Here is a 19327-nt window from a genome sequence, read left to right as displayed (position 1 = left end):
AATATTTCGTTATCATCCTCTGTTAAATATTTCATTATTCTCTGTTAAATATCTAGTTACCACCTATAGGTGATTTTTATCATGGCAAATCCTGTTGTTTATTCCTAACAGAGAATATTTCACCCTGAACGGACTTTAAACATGATGGGTGAATATAATCTGTGTATATCATATTGAAAAGAAGCTACTTTGCGCATTGCTAACATACTGCCTGACAGTGAATGGAATTCGATCCGCGGTACCCAGAACTGGAAAACGCAAACAAACCAACTATACTACGTGCAGCAATATGTTAGTGATGTACGCAGATAGTTTATCCGGATGTTGTGTATAGAGGTGATATCTTTCATTGCACATCCATTTGTTCATTCCCAACAGAGAATGTTGTGAATGAACAAACTGAATATCTAGTTATACCCTTGTTTAAACTCTAAGTACCCCTTTTAAATATCTAGATTTAAGCATTTTCACCAAATTTTTTTTGTATTGCAATTTTAATATTATTTTAAAACATCTGTTACTATTATTGCATACATTTTTTTAGAACTACTAAAGACAAAATTCTATTTTGTTTCATTTGTGTGCTTACTGGAAGAACCGCAATATCAACCAATAGAGGTGTCTGTTGTACAATTCAGTCTCTTGCATGGAATTAAAAAATCTTGGCACAAGTTTATAAATCCTGGTGCCTATTTGTTTGTTTATTTATTACATTTTATATGTTATATTTGTTTTACTAATTTTTAAAAATTAGTAAAAGTTGATCTTTTTCATTTTCATTATTCATATATGCATATTTTGAGACATATAATACAATATTTTAGGCCAAATTCCTCTTGGATATCGTTACAAAGCGCAGCAATTTAGTAAGTAATAGTTTTAAAAAATGTTTTTTATGTCTCACTTGTGGGGAAAATTAATACAACATGCTACCAAACTAGAGGGAACTTCTTGCAACTAAAATGATTTTTTGAGGCAAGGAATATAGCGCAAGAATAAGCACAATCACATATGTTTATCAAGAAAAAATAGCACCACTGTTCTAACATCCTTTAAGAATTCCCTAAGGGTGGTCACTAATATAGTAAAACTTATATATGCTTGGTGATATTTTGTGTTAAAAATTTTACTAGAAAATACATTTTAAGGATTTTCTAAGCGCAATGCTTGAAAATTTATGCAGTATACTTGAGTATACCAGAAAAAACCATTTTAGTAATAGTAAATCCAAGTTTTGTTGAAAAGGAATCTCTTATAATAATACTGAGCTTCTGACTGTCCGTCCGTCCGACTTTTGCAAAGTGGATAGCGGGTTGATGACGTCATCAAAAAACCTTTAAACCACAATATTTCCCTAACCGTTTGTCAAAAACAGTTATGTAAATATTTTCATGATCCTATACATACATTTTCTTGATCAGCATTCCAAGCTCCACACAATGGAGGTTAAAGGTAAACAAATTGCTAAAAAAAATTTGTTCTTTGTAATTTTTTTTGTGGATGGGTTACTGATGTCATCAAAATTCAAATAAGGATTCTTTTTCATTTTTATCCTGCCTCAATGGATTTTTTTCCATGGGCTTTATCGACTAGTCTTTATTGACTAGTCTTTAATAACATTAAGTCTCGTTTTACATAGGTAAGCAGTTCACGCTGTAATCGTGCTTATAAGAAATAAGAAAGTCACTAATTCTTCTTCTTAGAGCCTAAATTCATTTTTAATTGCACTTGCCATCCATGGATGACAATGATAGTATTGTACTTCTTCTACATACTGTTTTTTTAGCAATTTCTCAATTGTAATGTTCACACTACTTAAAAATTTCTTAAAGATTTGGTAAAAAGATAATGAGTTCAAGAATGACAAAAATTGGGATTTAAGGTGTCAATTTTAGTGGCTAATTTTGAACCTTTTTGTTCCATAACAAGATGTCTGTTGCTACTGATACCTACCACCTCTTTATCGAAGTTATGGTTGCAAGCATATGTTATCTCAAATTGAGCGTTATGCTTTCTTAACTGTTTAATAGCTACATACTGCTTTGTTATAAGAAAAACGTGTGATATAGCTATTGGAAGATATTGGTGGTTTTGCAGATATGAAACATTTCGTTGTAGATAATGCTGTTGAAATTGAACTATAACATCAGCAAGTAATAACGCGTTAAAATAAAGCATACACATGTTGATGAATTACAATGCTAACGTAATGATGACATAGTATATTTTCTTATAGCTTACTGAGCAAGTATATAATTTTAGGTGAAGAAAATCATAAAATACCTGTTGAAGGTTTGGCTGGCCCAGGAGATACATACACTAAAGTTTTCGACGAGCTTCATCATTTTCTCTCTGGTGGAACACGGCTTATACCGCCGATTTTTGCCAAGGTGTGCTATCAGATATACTTTTCTCACAAAAAACTAAACAGAGGTATTTCGCCCGCTGTGGTGTTTAACATACCGATAGACCCCCGTTTTTTTATTGGTAAATGTTTGTAATAATAATATTTTCAAAAGCTCTTTATAACCAACCTGTTTATCCTTTAAAAGGAAACTAGACTTGTTTGTTTATGCTGGTCCTTGTATTCTTTGAGCTACTTTTTTGTTTAGGCTTCTGAAACAGAAAAAACTGAGAAATGCATAAAATGGTTGGCGCAGAACGCAGGTACATTTTTTTCGTAGAATTTTACGATGTAAACAGAAAAATATCAACACTGTCGATAAAAATAGAATTCTTTTTGGATTTAGGCCGTCCAAACAATTTAAAGCGTATCTACGAACTGGAGGGCTTGATCTTGGATCTAGACGCCTACCTTAGAAAGCAGCCCCAAAACTTTAACGCCAGCAAACAGATTGCCACAGATCTAATTTCTTCAACTATATTCGATTGGGATGCTGGTACAAGGTAATCGTCTGAACAAGTCGCAAACGTTTCGCTTTTAATTTTAATGCATTTATTTCTTTGTCTGCCGTTTTTTGGATAGGAAATTAAGAAAAGAAATCAGAAAACATAAAAAGTAGTGAGGGCCCAACACTATCAGACAGTGTAATGTGAAACTAAACAAATACTAAATACTAATGACCTCTAAGACTGTCCCCTTGCTTACCAGGTAACTTTTCTCTGATAGCAATTGAATGCTATGACGTTTTATTCTTTTACTTGCTTTTTTGATCCCCAAAAAAGTGACAACTAGATTTTGTCCAAAACGCAAAATTTTGTGTTTCTGTAACATATTTGTGGTTTTTAAAGTTGACCAGGCAACTTGCGCAGTTTGTTTTAATCAAAACTTTCTGAGGTCCACATTGTTTGTCTTTAACGAGTCTTTTAAGGAAAGTATAGGATGAGTATGAACAATTTATCGTTGAAATGTTAAAAAAGACATCTAAACTATGCGCTTGCAGCTATTAAATATCTTTACACATGGATATTAAGGTCAACTTTTATTATAGATGTAAATGGCACGAAGAAAATGAATCGAAATTTTGCGCACTTGGAAATGTGAAACGATACTGGTATGCGTTAGTTTTAGTTTATATATTTGCACTCAACCTTTGTTTAAGCATACGTATCGCCGTGTGATTAAACGAAGATCGTGCCGTATTTTCGTTGCGGAATTGTATTCACGTATGAAAATTAATAATATAATATCGCGGCAACCCACCCTATGACGTGTGTGTGTCTTATATTAATAGGGAAACTGTATCTGTGACTGAAAATACTGAAGCAGGCCACAATTTGGCTTTCCAAAGGAGATGTTTTTTGGCTCCTAAAGAATGCGCAAATTAATAAAATCTCTTTTATTAATACGAAAAGTTTGTCTGTGACCGAATCAGATACTGAAAAATACCACATCAGGCCAAAATTTGGCTTATCAAAGCAGATTTTCTAATTTGTTTTATCGGCTATTTAAACATTGCGTGCCTGCTGCCTGCCTGTCTGTCTGTTGGTAACAAGCAAAGTAGATGTGTTTATTTCCCTTTGATGAACTAAAACAAAAGTGTCTTATTTGCTAACTTTTCAGACGTTACTACACAATGCCAATGCATTAGACGGGCGTTAATTCATTAAATGAGACTAGCCGAATTCCCATGGAAGAATCAACTGAATCTCTCATTAAACCGATGAAAGGGATACCAAACAAAAACAAACAACACAGTAATTTGAATTTTTAAAACTTACATTTCAACCTCAACCCCGGGCTCTTTGTCTTTTTTATAACGGGATGGCAAAAAAAGAAAAAGCCCTGGGATCGAGGTTGCTCGCCATCCGCATTATTCTATGTTTATAACCACAGAGACAAAACGTCCAAAAATATAAGCATGTGCACCAAAAAAATAATAAAAACCAAAAAATCAAAGGCGTCTAACAACCGTTAGGTAAAAAGCGAAATACGCTAAAACTATATACTAGCTTTGCCATTCCAGAAGGACACCAGGAAAAAAAAGGATACCAAACATTAAAAAAGAATCCAACATTTTTCGTTAAGTCATACAAAGTCAGCTATTCAGTCTACTGCATACGGCAAACCTTCCAAAGTTTACTTGAAATATAAGAAATTAATAGTTGAAAACACATAAAAAAGAAATATAAAAACTTGAATCATTTGGTATATCGTATATCTACCGAAATATTTCAATCCAAAATATTAAAAAAAAGTTTGCCTTACAGACCCAAACTTATAATCAAAAAAATCACGCATAAAATCCAGGAAGATAACAATGCAGCGTTTTCGAATTTAAGAATCAAATATATTTCAAACGATCGTAACGTAACAGATGTAAACATTGATTTAAGTTTAGGTTTTAGTTTTAGGTTTTTTATAATAACATCAACACTGAATCACACAGTCTGTAGTGTTAAAAACAATAACAACGGAAAAATTACGTTTTACAGTTTATGTAAATTCTTCTTAGAATATACACTCTGTTTTTATAAGAATAGTGTGTTTTAGTTTCAGCCTCGATGTTCTTAATGCTATCCTCATTATTGTCAATATGTTCTTAACATAACTATGGCCTGAAAATATATCATGCCTTAATAAAATAAAGCATGCTATAAGTTACTATAGTTAATGGCAATTTCTACTACATGTAAAGGCCCATTGCTTGGACAAAAAAAAGTTCAGCTCGTTTGATATACAATAAAAAAATTAAACTTCTAATCACTTTTGTGTGTCATACAAATGTTCATATTGAAAACAAACTATCAAGCTTAGACATATTCTTAGGATTTTCTAAACTTCTGACCTATTTTTCAGAGTATATTCTTACAAAATAAGTGCTTAAAGAAAATATTTTCCGGCTCAAGACACAACAACAAACTTAATATTTAAGGAAAAATTTAGCTCTGAAAGAAACGGCTAAAAAATCATTCATTTCTCTATCAAAAAAATTTAAATAACACACCTGTTTTTCTTTCGCTTTCTCAGTTAACTAGCTAGGGTTCTCTGAATAAAGGTCCAATCAATTTTTTACTTCGATTATCCCAAAGAGAACGAATTGAAAATATATAGCTATAATTGTCTGATATAATTGTGTGATATTTATATCATCGTATCTTTTTCTTCGTTTTAAAAAATATTTCTGACAGTAACATTAACTTCGTTCGCCAACAACACTGTTTTTTACATTTTGACTCGAATTACATTCATATTCGAATGAGATACAACCTCGGTCCCAGAACACAAAAATGTAAAATATAGAAAAACATATAAGCTTTAAGCCAACTTCGTGATGAGTAAACATTGGTATGCTTTGTTTAAAATAACTTTTTTCAGTATTAAAAAAGAGATAACCTTCGCTTCGGGTTCCTTTTTCAGTTGATAAACAACTTGTTCCATGAGATACGGCGTGCACATTGTAAACCGAGGGTAAAATTAAATTATTATTTTTATAACGACCCTGTGGGCTTTTAAAATAAAAAAACAAATAAACACGTTTAGAAATAAAAATAAAAATTTAGTGTTAATAAAATAAAAAAAGAGTTTTATTTTTTAAAATAATAAAAAAAGTATTAAATGTTTAAATAGAGTAGTAGTAGGGAGTGATTATAATCAGGTTTTCGCTCCTTTCACACCTTTACCCCCCAAAACCCCGCTTTCACCATTTCCACCACCACCTACCATTAATCACACCCAGCTCTCATCGTCCAAGAGTGGTGAAGAGCAGGTTGATGAAGAGAAAGAAAAGAATGGGAAACAGCCTATCGAAGATACACATGGGTAATCGTGAGTTGGTTGAACGGATAAACAAGGTACTCACAGGCGGAAGAACAGCCTGCAGGTATACAGATCTTACAGCCGTTTACGGGGGACTGTGCACGTGGTACAGAAATCCTGACACCTGCAGGAGATCGCTTTCCACCACAAGCATATTATTTAGTGGCAACTAAACATATGAATAGGGTTATGGTCAATGGTAGAAACGGTTTAAAGGCCACCGAGAGGAGGTCTTGTATGTTATGAAGAGTAAGCTAGAGGGAATTTATATTATAAGCCCTGTGGCTTATAAAAAATGAGCACTGAACAATCGCAAGAAGAGAGGGTCATTACAAAGCCAGTAAAGGTCACAGACTATCTGCACTGATGAGGGAGAGGAAGCTCGGAATAGCTCCACCCAAGAAAGAACCAATGACGTTTAGGAAGTTCATGAGATACTTTGAGAGAGATTTAAATACTCCTGAAGCTGTAATCACGGGGATAAAAGATACCATGGAGATCCTTGAGTAACAGGGCTATCCCTCGTTCTTAATGTAAAAAGAAAGTGATTTGTTACAGGTCTTACGTCCTATAACAAATGAGTGAAGATTCTACTAACCAAGTAGTTACCAAGAAGAACAAGGAGCGTGTTGCTGCTGGCAAGAGACTTGCGGAATGGAATCGCAAGAACAAGGCCGACTTGCAGAAGAACATGGGCAAAAGTACTTCGCAGGATGGTCAAGAACCTACCACAGGTACCTCCAAGTCCATGGGAAGTGGATATATACATGGCGCTGGAGGTCTGGCCGCTATAATAGTTTTCGTAGGGGTCTACTATTTTATCCGTAAAAATCCGCGAGTACCCAGCAGCCTGTTGCAGTGGCTCAGCAACCAAGCGTTAGGCTCCTGCCTAACGCAGAAATTGATATTTTTTGCATGCGATAGGGTATAATAAAACATGAGTTCAAATGTTACCCCTCAGCAAAAGGAGATTATAGACATGATCTACGAAACAGTCGTGGATCTCGGGTTTACAATTAGATATGCCATGGTTGGGAAGAAATTCCTTGGGATCTCGAGTCCTTCGACTAAGTTGGATACCAGCGACGTTATGAAGATGATCACGTATTTTACAGCAGGGCAAGGAAGCTGTGAGATGGCTGTAAGCAAGGGATGGTTGCCCGCGAGTATAGTCCCAAATGCTAAGTTAGCACATGCAAATTTCGTATATATACCACGTGTATATATATATACGAGAAATAAAATGCTTGATATTATATTACAACCCCATACAGCTATATTTACAGGCCCCACAAGCTGTGGCAAAACTAAGCGTGTTCTCGACCTGCTTGAGCATGAGTACAGGGGACAATTCCACAATATCGTTATACTCTGCCCTACTCTCCGATGGAATGTCACTTATCTCGATAGACCATCGATTTGGAAAGATCCTTATGTATTTCTTATTGATCCAGGTAATAATTTGTTCGATTGGATCGAGAAACTATCATCTCTGCTGGCAGGCGAAGAAACATTATTTATTGTCAATGACATGATCGCCGATGAATCTATGGATAAACGTAGGCAAGCCCTATTGGAGCTCGCCATTAGCGGTAGACAAAGGAAGCACTCGTTGTGGTTGGTAACTCAAAGTTATAATGCGATCCCCAAGAAACTGAGAAGGCAGAAAAAATGGCATTTATGTAGTATCCCTGCGAGTGATCGGACCTAATCCAGATCGATAACGAGACAAACCAGATAGAACCTACCGACTGGGACTCCATCAAAACCCAGTTGAAAAAGTCCAAGCATGCATGTGTTTGGATAAGGCTTGAGCACCCCAGGACTTGGACTGTTCTAGAATAAATGTCATATGAATTGATAAAACAACAGCTGAGGGCTTGCCATGAGGAGATAATTCGCATCCATTATCTTGAATCTAAATTAGAGGCTCTTGATGAAGAGCGAATGGATGCATTAGAAAGGGAAAGGAACACCATGTATTTTTTCGGATTCATGTCTTTCCTAATGATCACCCTGGTTGGGACCATGTCATATTAAATAAAATGTCCTCACTTGTTGAATTTAATTATATCCAGCTACATACCGTAACTATCAACGGCTGCCCTTGGATTCGGGCTAAGGAAGTAGTCCAGGCATTAGAATATAGAAAGGACACCTCCGATACCATCCGCAACCATTGTAGCCTGGAAAATTACGCTCGCAAGTATCAATTGAGCAAGTCCCCGCTACGGGGGACTTGATAAAATGGCCCTCGAACTCGAGAAAAGACGACATCTACATCAATGAGGAGGGTATGTACGAGTTGGTGTTTAGAAACCAGCAGCCTAAAGCGAAAAGGTTCGGAAAATATTGCTGCAATACAATGTTCCTAAAAATCCGTGAGCAACTACACCGTCAAGCCATCGAAGATAATATTGCCCTGGCAATACTCAGCGATGACCTGAAGGATAGGGACGTAACTATCGCTATCCTTCAGGAGGATCTTCATGAGAGAGAACACCAGCTCGATCTCCGGACATTGGAAAATGCGGGGCTTCGTGATCGGTATGTGCCTCCTGGTTATCCCTATGATAATGTGATATGTGTGATTGATAAAAATGATCCTAATGAATGTGGGAAAAAAGCCCCATTACATTATTCGTTGCCAACGCAGATCTTTAAATGATCAACTCCGTACACTAAGGGATGTGTATCCTAATATGATAGAAAGGAATCCAATATGTGACGATCCCAACGCTGTGCATACATGGAACAGGTTCAGGGATGATCTTGGGATAGAGAATTCATGGCGAAATCATTTCAGTTTGCCCGACGATGCTACGCGTGAGCTATTCGAAGGGTTGTACGATATCAATATGGCATAAGCCCCGATATTGTACACCACCCACCAAGGAAGTCGCTGGAGACGAAGCTTTCGTGACCACTTCAATTGTTAAAAGATAGTTAACACTTGAAGGAAAAAAATGGAAACCTATGTACAGGGCCAACAAAAAAACTATTATAGTATTAAGGTACCCGTTCTGGGACGCTGCATAAAGGCAGAATCTACCACTGGTTGTTGTCCCACTTGTCTGGAAAATTTTAGATTTAAGGGTGGGGCATACTACGAGGGTTTTATATATCCGAACGATGATGAGCTTTTGAATAGAGTGCAATCAGGAGAGAAGCCCTGGGCGGCAATTGCATGTGAGGAGGAGGATGAAGTGCTGGAATACGATATCGAGGATCGCAGGGGTCTACATGTTGTAAATATTAAAAGAAACAGGTTGCGTGTGCTATGTTACGAGGTCATCAAGAATCCTGAGGTAAAGCTCTCGGATCTGGCGGATCTAACAAAAATAAGCGAAATACTCAAATTTCCTATTGAAGATAGACGTTTAGTTGACATCGATCTTGATATCGAGCCTGATGTTATTCGAGGTATCGTGTACGGATATCCGTTCTATACAGAGCCCCCTTTACTATATTTGTGGGATCCGAATAAAAATTTAGAGAATGAACCATTAGACGTACTCTTGAAAATACAATATACTATATATTAGCCTCCTCAAGGGATACCGAACATTTTTTGTATTAATGTAAGCCACAGGTTCACATTAACTACGCTTATGGACTCGAGAATTTCTCACCAATCTTTCACATGCTCGGGAGGTAATTTAATATCCTCGGGAATCAACATCAACTCTTCTGATACGAAAGATCTATCGGGTCCATCTACCAAATAGTATAACAATCTCGTACCAGTTACGATACGATCCAACCTGTACGTCTTTTTGCTCCACCAAGCGTCTGTCGCACGTCTTTTTGCATCTCCATGTTCCTCGCCGTGTTGAAGCAAGTACAAATAGAGCCCGTCTTCTGGTAAAGGCTTTTCATCGGGATATTCCTCACTTTTTGCAAGCAGTACTTCATCGAGTTTAATGGCCTTGCTTGGCTTCATACCAATCATAGCCGTCTTACTATTGTTCATGCTTTTCACAATATTGTACAAGTGCTTGACCCATGTGGTACTTGTTTCATCAGTGACCAACTCTTGCGCATCTTGGGGCTTGAATAGCCTTTCGGCGAGTACCTTGTTATACGACTCTACGAACGCAGTGAAAGTATGGTGATACTTAGTAGTAGCACGTTATATTTCGACACCCTTAGCCTCTAACAGGGTACTCACATTTGATTTAAATTCTGAGCCATTATCCACCTGGAAAATCTTTGGGTATCGAAGAGGTCCTGCTTTATAGATATCCTTGAGCATGTCAGCTACTTCACTGGCTTTCTTCGTTCTCAGGGGTCTCGCGACCTTATACCTTGAGGCAACATCGATACCTGTTAGAATATACTTGTACGTATTACCATACAACTTGTCATGTGGCATGTACAGGAGGTCGAATTGATGCATTTCGTTCGGTTTCGTGATGGTGAAATGCGGGTAGTTAGTACGTTTTAGCCCTCGAATATGTATGAGCCATAGGAGCTGGCGACTTAGCCAGTGAATAACTTTCTTTTTTGAGAGACTACTCTTCTCGCTGAGCAGTTTGATCGCCCTCCGTCCAGTCCAAAGATGTTCTGGTTGGTAGTAAATTTTGCTCAATTTTTTTGCTTCTTCTGGAGTAATGATATGCTTTGCTGTTGACATAAAAAACGATTACGCCCACTTGTAGACCGCAAATCCGAGGAGGGCCAAGGAACCAATAATGAACGTCACCGTCCTGTTGTTGTTTGTTTCGGAGCTTTCTCAATTGTTGATATGAAATAATCCCGCATTCCTTCATCAAGCTCCTCGAGAGATTGCCCCGCTTGCTTTTGTTCCTCCCGCCGTTGGTTATACCAGTCTAATTTTTCTTTTTCTGTCTATCACGGACCCATTGAGCTTGGGCTGCTTGTAATTTCTCGATGACTAGATCATGCCTTCGTCGCTATGGCCGCCTAGTTTACTGAATAGAAAATTTGATCCACTGAAGGCCAGGGCGTTAATTATCGCCCCACCTGCGAGTGCTATTATGCTTGCCATGTTTATTCTATAGTTTATGAGCCATAGAATAATATTATGAACATATTTAGTCTTAGTATTCTACACTATGGAACCTCCCATCCAGGATATTGACCTGACCATCCATTAAGAGATACACATAACAGCGTATATCACCCGTGCCATCCGATTTTTCGTTATATGCAACGTAATGCCATCGGTAAGCCTTTGTAGGGGGCGCCCGCTCCTGTGTAGGGTATGGTCCGGACTTGCTCTGAAGTCGATAAAGAGGATATACCTTTCAGTTAAAAACTGCCCGATGATCACCTCCGAGTCGTGGCTGCCAAAGAGTTCAACGACTTGTTCCAGGTGATCACGAGGGAGCATGGCGTGGCTATACAATTCATTTGGAGATCCTTCGATAGTGATCGAGATTTTCTCGATCTTCGGGTTGTAGACTTTTTCATTGTTACCAGCGTATGCCTTGACCATTGCAAGGTCCTGGAATAGGAGTAACACGCCCTTTAAGCTCTTGGCAGGGGTATCTAATTGGAGATTGTAGGATGTATCATTTTTCTTCATAGTCACCACTTTTCTACGGAGGATTCTTTCATAGGGCAATGCAAGCCGGCAATAACGGTTCATCATCGCACTTGGGAGACCTTCGTTGGTCACTTTATCAAACTCGAGCGCAATATTTGTAATTTTATAACTAGCATCAGCTGCCTTGGCTGCAGTGCTCCCACTGGCTGGGGTTCCGGCATCCTTTATAACATCACCATATGGCGCAAAGTGCAAAATAAAGCTCAATCTGTCGTGAATACCTGCTTGGTAAAAGGGGAGATCCCTCGTCAACTCGAACATGGAGCCAAGAGGTATTGCGAAGGTCTTTCCATAGGCTGCCGCTATGGTTTTTTCCTCGTTATTACCAGCATGGTCAGACGCCCCTACCTGGAGGGTTGCGATGGTGCCGTCGTTAGGATTGATACCTTGTGTCCCTTTGATATTTTGAGATCCAGAGATCGCGATATACCCCGAGTATATTGTAATCGGCGATGTTTTGTATTTCATTACCGTTGAGTGTTATTCGAAGCTTCTGTACTAATGCTTTGCCGATATTTGAAACAATAGTACGCTTGGTGTTTGTGCCATTCAATTCTAAGTCGAACAACAACTTGATTGAACCGGGAAAAATTATGTCGTTCTGTCCCATGTTTGGAAGGTCCACGTACAAGTCCTCTTTCTGGTTGATTGTGGATGGCACGTGAGATATTTTCACCCTTGGTTTTTTTCCCTTTCATACCGAGCATTGTCTTTAATTCCTTATGCGGATTTAAGATAGTTACGTACATTTATTTAGATAGGCTGGTGGTTGAAATAAATGCCGATTAATCCAATGTATGAAGATGACTCTACGCCAGAGGAAGGCATTCAAGACGAAGCTGAGGAGTTCAGTAGCGAGAGCGAGATCCTTAGACCCGAGGATATTCAAGATACAAGCACTAAGCCTAAGGCGAGTGGGATAGAAGCGACTGAGACAGACACCACGCTAAGTCAACCGGAATGGTTGCAAAGGTTTGTGGAGAAGGAAGGATACGACACTACGCTAAGTCAAGGGGAAAGGATGAAAAAGTCGAAGGTTGTTAGCTTTTACAAACATCTTGCGGTGGGGTTGAATGAGGAGCCGAAGCTAGATGCGATACCTTACGACGATTTTAGGCTGTACAATAACCAGCTTTTTTTCGATGATATAGGACTCACAAGGGAAGATAATGGTGAATTTAGAACTATTGGATCGACACTGCTGAGAATGCTACGCACCAAGAATCGGTCGTAGATATCCCACAACCTGATGTTGCAGCGAATACAGTGGAGTTCAATTACGTTGACCACAGGCTGAAAGGGTGGGTCCTCCAAGCATTAATCGGAGGATTATTATGAAAAACATAGTCCATAAAGATATCGGGAAACCTTACTTTGAATGAGGACCCCTTCGCATCAACAACGATAGATTGCACAAGGAGATCAGAGCCCTTGAGTCTCTTAAGATAACGCCCATGATTTGGTGTATATTTTACTTTTGGGTTGTACGAATAAATATTCATCTTTCTTTAAAGAAACATGCGACAGTTATATGTTACTAATATTGAGAACCCTACGATTTTTGAGGACTACCTAGGAGAGGACACGAGGATCGCTTTGAAATCCATCAGTATCCGCCCCAGGTAGGTGAATCTTTATAAAAAGAGTAATTCAATATCTATAAAGCGGGTGGCAAGATGAGTGACGGAACGTTTAATGTAGGGCCATTGGAAGTCACAATCCAAATCGAGCTGGGCTTGTATAGGATCGAGGATCTCTCGGCTATTGTCAAAAACCAAGCAGGGGAAAGGATAGAGCTATTTGTACTCAGGAACGGCGTGTGTAGGATTAGGTTAATAAAGGGTATGTTGTGATAGTTGATCAACCGCTGCAGGACCTTATGGGGTATGCTTTTAATAACAAGGTACTATTTTCAGCGGGTGACTACGACAGCAAGTACTATACTGATATTCATCAGCGACTGAGAATCTTATGCCCCCAAATGGATAAAGATTACTGTCTTTTAAATGGTAAGAAACCCAATATACTAGCAATACTCCCTATCAAAGAGCTTACTGCTTCGGAGGATATGCTTACCTGGAATTTTAATAACCCGGTTTATCTCCCCATTAAGGGTTCAACAGACAGGTTAGATCTCATGCTCATAAACGAATATCACGACGAATAGAACCCTTTCGCGTCAATAACAATGCATTTGCTTATAGAATAAATGAATAATGATGAGATTATGAAATTATACCCGAGCTTACCACCAAGTGCACCTAATCAAGAAAATAATGAGGGGCATGTATACAGGCTTAAAAAGATAGAAGAGATTGAGCAGTTTCTGCGAAGCGAAGTTAAGCAACGCAAAAAACTCGCTAAAAAATTTGGAATGCATGGGACTTGGGTACACTATATGGATCATTGATTGCTCGCAATAAGCGTGATAACATCAGGCGTAGGTATCGCTAGTATGCTCAGCGGCATCGGAGCTCCTCTGGCCGGCGCGATGGAAGGAATCTCCATAGCCGTTGGATTAGGACAAACAGCCTTAAAACAAGGTGGGAAGAAATTGAACTATAAACGTAAAAAACACGACTCAATAAGACTCCTTGCAGAGACTAAGCTGAATTCAATAGTTGATTTGATATCAAGGGCTATTGAGAATGAAATGATAAGTGTTTATGAATTTTCACTAATATACCAAGAGAAGCAAAAATATATGATGCTAAAGGAGCAAATACGTCAGAGAACCAGAAAGATTGTGGAAACGATCAATGAACAAGAAAGACAAGCACTTGTAGCCAAAGGCCGCGATGAGGCGAGAGTAGAATTGTTAAAAAACTTACAGTCTGCTCAATATGTAAGAAATACCTAGATGATCCACCTAAATATTCATAATCTAATTTGTTAATGAACAAATTAGACGATACCCACAACTTTACCGGTAGTTGCATCAATCATTAGGTCATTTTCATATATAATGGTTCGTTCCTGTTTTGCTTCCAAGCCTCTGATGTACTCTTCTAGGATCCTCATTGATACAATATCGACACATGTCTTGCAATAAGGACCATCGGTTTGTGTTGCGGTAGAGATATATTTTATATTATTAATCGCATGTATAAGATCAGCCCTCTTAAGGGTTGAGTAACCTTTAATACCCAATGCTCTGGCTTCTTTTTTCAATTCGTTCATTATTTATTTTGTATGCAGCTGCATACAAAATCTATCAAGCTTATTACACTACAGTGAACGATTTCTCTTCATCATCTGAATCGATAAGGTGTCTGGTCCTGGAAAATTCAACTGGCCTATACTTACATTCCTCCAGAAGGACCTGGATGAAATGCTTCGAATTCTGCCTGTAAATGATGGATATTTTTAAAATACATCTGCATTCGCAGGGCTGCTTCAATGGTGTAGGTTGATCATAAAAATCAGTTGTCACCCTACCTTCTCATTCCTTGACTTTTGCGTTCAGATACCGATGATTCTTTACTGGCGAGGCTGTGAATTCATTTCCATACAACTTCTCGATCCTAGCCAGGATGATCTGATATTTCTCCAGCCATTCTGGATTATGATGTAAATCGAATGACATGGTAATCGACGAGCCATCTACATAACGCGAGGCACCCCTGCTATAAAAACCATTTGGTGTTCGAATTAATAGCGATAATATCTTACTGACATTCTTATAGCCTATAACATACCTAGAATCTTTGCCCCCGTTGGCTTGGATTAAATCGCTGAGTACGATGTTTTCAATTATAACATTGTTAATATCAAGTACTCTTGGTTCCTTTTCTCTACGGAGTCATTGTAAAATTTGAACGTCCTTTTATTTTAATAATCAGAGCCCAACCAAGGATTTTTCACAATTACACCACCCACCGTTGTAGGTGATATACATTATATAGTGCTGCCAACACAGCATTTTTCCTTTTATGATTAACCTTCTACCACATTTACAGCGATCATACTTATCAAGATCAATCCCGCATTCGTCGCAATATTCCTTGGTCATATTTATTTGATAGAACTCTGGTAACTGGCAATTAGGGAATTTCCCTTTACTCAATTCTAATTTTGTTGATGTCAGCATATATAGTATATATGCCTTTGCGCATGCGTTGATGATGTCAGGTATATATTATTATGTGTTAGTTATTGGTGTATCATACACTTAAACTCATTTAATATGATTATGTGTTAGTATTTAATGTATATTTCTATTTCATATGATTTTGTGTTGGTTATTAGCATTTATATTTTATATTATTTTGTGTTGGTGACTTGCAGATGACTTAGGGAATTTACCTTATTCTGTATACTAGCATATATACTATTGCGCATGCGTTGATGACGTCATATTATATATTACATTTTTTATTATTATGTGTTGGTTATTAGCATATTATTATTATGTGTTGATATCAGCATATGATTTAGTTTTTACTTGTTTTGGGAAGGAGGTGGTGGTGGAAATAGTGAAAGCGGGGTTTTTAGGGGTAAAGGTGTGAAAGGAGCGAAAACCTGATTATAATCACTCCCTACTACTGCTAATAGTAACCCCCTGGTTTTGCGTTTTTTTTTAACTTAGTAAATTTTAGCGCAACGCCACGTCGTAAGAAAGTGACCCGTACTTTGCGTGTCGTGGACTCATATAGTCACTCACACAAGCGTATTTTAATATAGGATTAGTAAAACCATTGCATTGCACTTTTAGGTTTAATGTCAAACTAGTTAATAAAGCCGGTGGAGAAATCCACTTAGGCGAAAGGTCAATAAAAAGAAAGTTGTTTTAGATGTTTTGCTGACGTCAGCAAATTCGCGAAATTTGTTTATTCTTTGCCTGTAATGTGTAATGTTTGAAACACTGGTCAAAATAATGTACAGAATCATATGGTCTCAACGAACGCCTGAGGAGATATCAGAGATTAAAAATTTTGCTGACGTCAACAATGCCCATCAAAACCCAGAAAATATTTTTTAGAAATTTGAATGCCCGTTGCCTTCATCGTATAGATCTTGAAACGCTGATCAAGAAAATGTATAGGATTATATACTTTTGACAAACGGTTGCAGAGATATTGAGGTTTAAATGTTTTTGATGACGTCATCAACCTGTTCATTCCGAAAGGAATTCGGTGACCTGGGTTTGGGAAAATTACCCAAATTGGTTCCAGGTGGTCCTTAGTTACCCACGCGGTGAAAAATCATTGACGTCACCACCTTTTTTCCCTAGTTATTTGGCCTCAAAGTTTTAAGTGCACTGTAATGGCTTCATCAATTTAATATAGGATATTGTCGTTAAAGTAGTGTTACTGACGTCGCGCCGAAACGTCAGAAAATTTAACATATTAGACATGCATTTTTCGGTTACTTCAAAGAAAATTTCGGTAAGATCAAAGGAACATATCCACTTTGTCTGTTACAGAAACACAGAACTGGCGTATTATTATATAGACTAGTCGATAAGGCCCGTGGAAAAATCCACTTAGGCAGAAGGACAATGGAAAAATAGGTTGTTTTAGATTTTTTGCTGACGTCAGCAGTGCAATTACAAAAATGTTTGGCGAAATTTAGTTTATTCGTTGCCTGTACTGTGCAGAGGTTTAAACGCTGACCAAGAAAATGTATATGATCATGTCTTTTTGATAAGCGGTTAATGAGATATAAGGGTTTTAAAATTTTGCTGACGTCAGCAATGGCCAGTCAAACCCCCAAAAATTTTTTTTTAGAAATTTGTATACCTGCTGCCTTCATTGTATAGGTCTTGAAACGCTGATCAAGAAAATGTATAGGATTCCGTATTTTTGACAAACGGCTGCAGAGATATTAGGGTTTGAAGGTTTTTTGGTGACGTCATCAACCCGTCCATTCCGAAACGGATTCGGGGACCCAGGTTTGGGAAACTTACCCAAATTGGTCCCAGGTGGTCCCTAGTTACCTGCGCAGGAGATGACGTCAGTTATTTCCACCCGTTTCCAAGTTATTTAGCCTTAAATTTAAAAGTGCAATGCAATGGCTTCACTAATCTTAATATACTTTCCTTTGACGTCAATATTGCTTTAACGCCAAAGTTTGGTAATATACAGAACAAATTTATAGACGATGTTTTATAGACTTTATCAAAGAAATTTTATCCACTTTGCAAAAGTCACAGACAGATAGAACTGGCGTATTATTATAGAGACTAGTCGATAAAGCCGTGGAAAAGTCCACTTAGGCAAAAGGCCATTAAAAAAATAAGTTGCTTTAGATGTTTTGCTGACATAAGCAATGCATATACAAAAAAAATGTTTTTAAAATCTTACACAAAATGTCAAATGTCAAATCTTACACAAATCAAAAAAAGAACAGCTTGCAAGGCGCAAAATCTAGTTGATAAAAAGTTACAGCAACGACACTCGCAACAACGACACTCGCAACAACGACACTCGCAACACCAATATTCACAAAACCAACAGTAGGAACACCAACAGTCACAACACGGATAATAACAATGTCAGAAATAACGCATCTCAAATATGTACATCTTATAAGTGATTATGTTGAAAACCCTCAGTATTTTATTCTGAAATGTCAAAAAGTTGGCCTGCAAGAGTTAGCACAAATCAACAAAAATAAGTTTACACATTTTCTTTCCCTTAAAAGCTTATACAAAAAATATGAAAAAGCCATAGTTTAGAAAACATTAAATGTATATAAATCTACAAAAATCAGTCATTTCAGTTGCATACCATTCTCTCCCACAAAAATTTACACAAAATGTAAAAATCAACCGGTTAAGAACACAAAAAAATTCTTTTTTAGCATGATGATCCGTACTGCCCCTTACCAACAATTCTGAACCTAAATGTCAAAAAATCAATAAGCAAAGAATAAACTTGAATTAAAAAATATCATTATTTTGGAAACATTGTATACGGTTTGTAAACAAAAGTTTACACAAAATGTAAAACAGATTGGTTTTTGAGAAACACATCTAAATGAACAAAAATAATTTCATTCAACATGTCGTATATTACCATTACCCATCAATCTTCCACAAAAAGGCTCTGAAACACATCAAAATTTAGAAAAACCAGTCATTTCAGGGCATACATTAGCTTACAAAATCAGAAAAAAAAACAATAATAAATAACTTAACACACACACTTTAAATTCTATAAAATTCGTTCAACTTGTCATATTGCTTGTAAAATGCACAGGTAATGTGAAAAAATTTCAGCGTGACGTCTTTGTTTACTTTTAGCGGTAAGCTCCTTGGCTCTGGCTTTTGCGTGGCAGGAAAAAAGATGCTAGGATTTGGTGAAGAAAGGTCTCTTACTGTGGATTTCTTCTAACAGGGACATCGTTGGGGTTATAAACTATTATCGAGTGTAGGTTGATGGCTTCTGATTTATTTGAATTCATTAAGAATGCCTCGTTTGAAGAAATGAACTGATAATTACTTTGCTTCACCTAGCACCCCAATCTTTTTCCCTGCCACGCAAATGCGAAAGCCGAAAGAGCTTAACCACTGAAAATGTAAACAACGGAAT

General features: G+C 37.5%; 1 protein-coding gene across 1 annotated transcript in view; it reads left to right on the top strand.

Annotated features, from left to right (window-relative positions):
* Nucleotides 1–19327, top strand: part of LOC130636058 (protein maelstrom homolog) — a 34370-nt gene that overhangs the window by 12074 nt on the left and 2969 nt on the right. The window contains exons 4-9 of the mRNA XM_057445646.1: nt 545–685; nt 825–866; nt 2263–2390; nt 2613–2667; nt 2751–2907; nt 3453–3515. Coding sequence (XP_057301629.1) covers nt 545–685; nt 825–866; nt 2263–2390; nt 2613–2667; nt 2751–2907; nt 3453–3515 — 586 coding nt within the window. The remainder of the gene's footprint in view (nt 1–544; nt 686–824; nt 867–2262; nt 2391–2612; nt 2668–2750; nt 2908–3452; nt 3516–19327) is intronic.

The sequence above is a fragment of the Hydractinia symbiolongicarpus genome, chromosome 3 (assembly GCF_029227915.1).
Source record: "Hydractinia symbiolongicarpus strain clone_291-10 chromosome 3, HSymV2.1, whole genome shotgun sequence".
NCBI classification, from domain to species: domain Eukaryota; kingdom Metazoa; phylum Cnidaria; class Hydrozoa; order Anthoathecata; family Hydractiniidae; genus Hydractinia; species Hydractinia symbiolongicarpus.
Note: the sequence above shows the minus strand (reverse complement) of the source record. Positions and strands in the feature narration are given on the sequence as shown.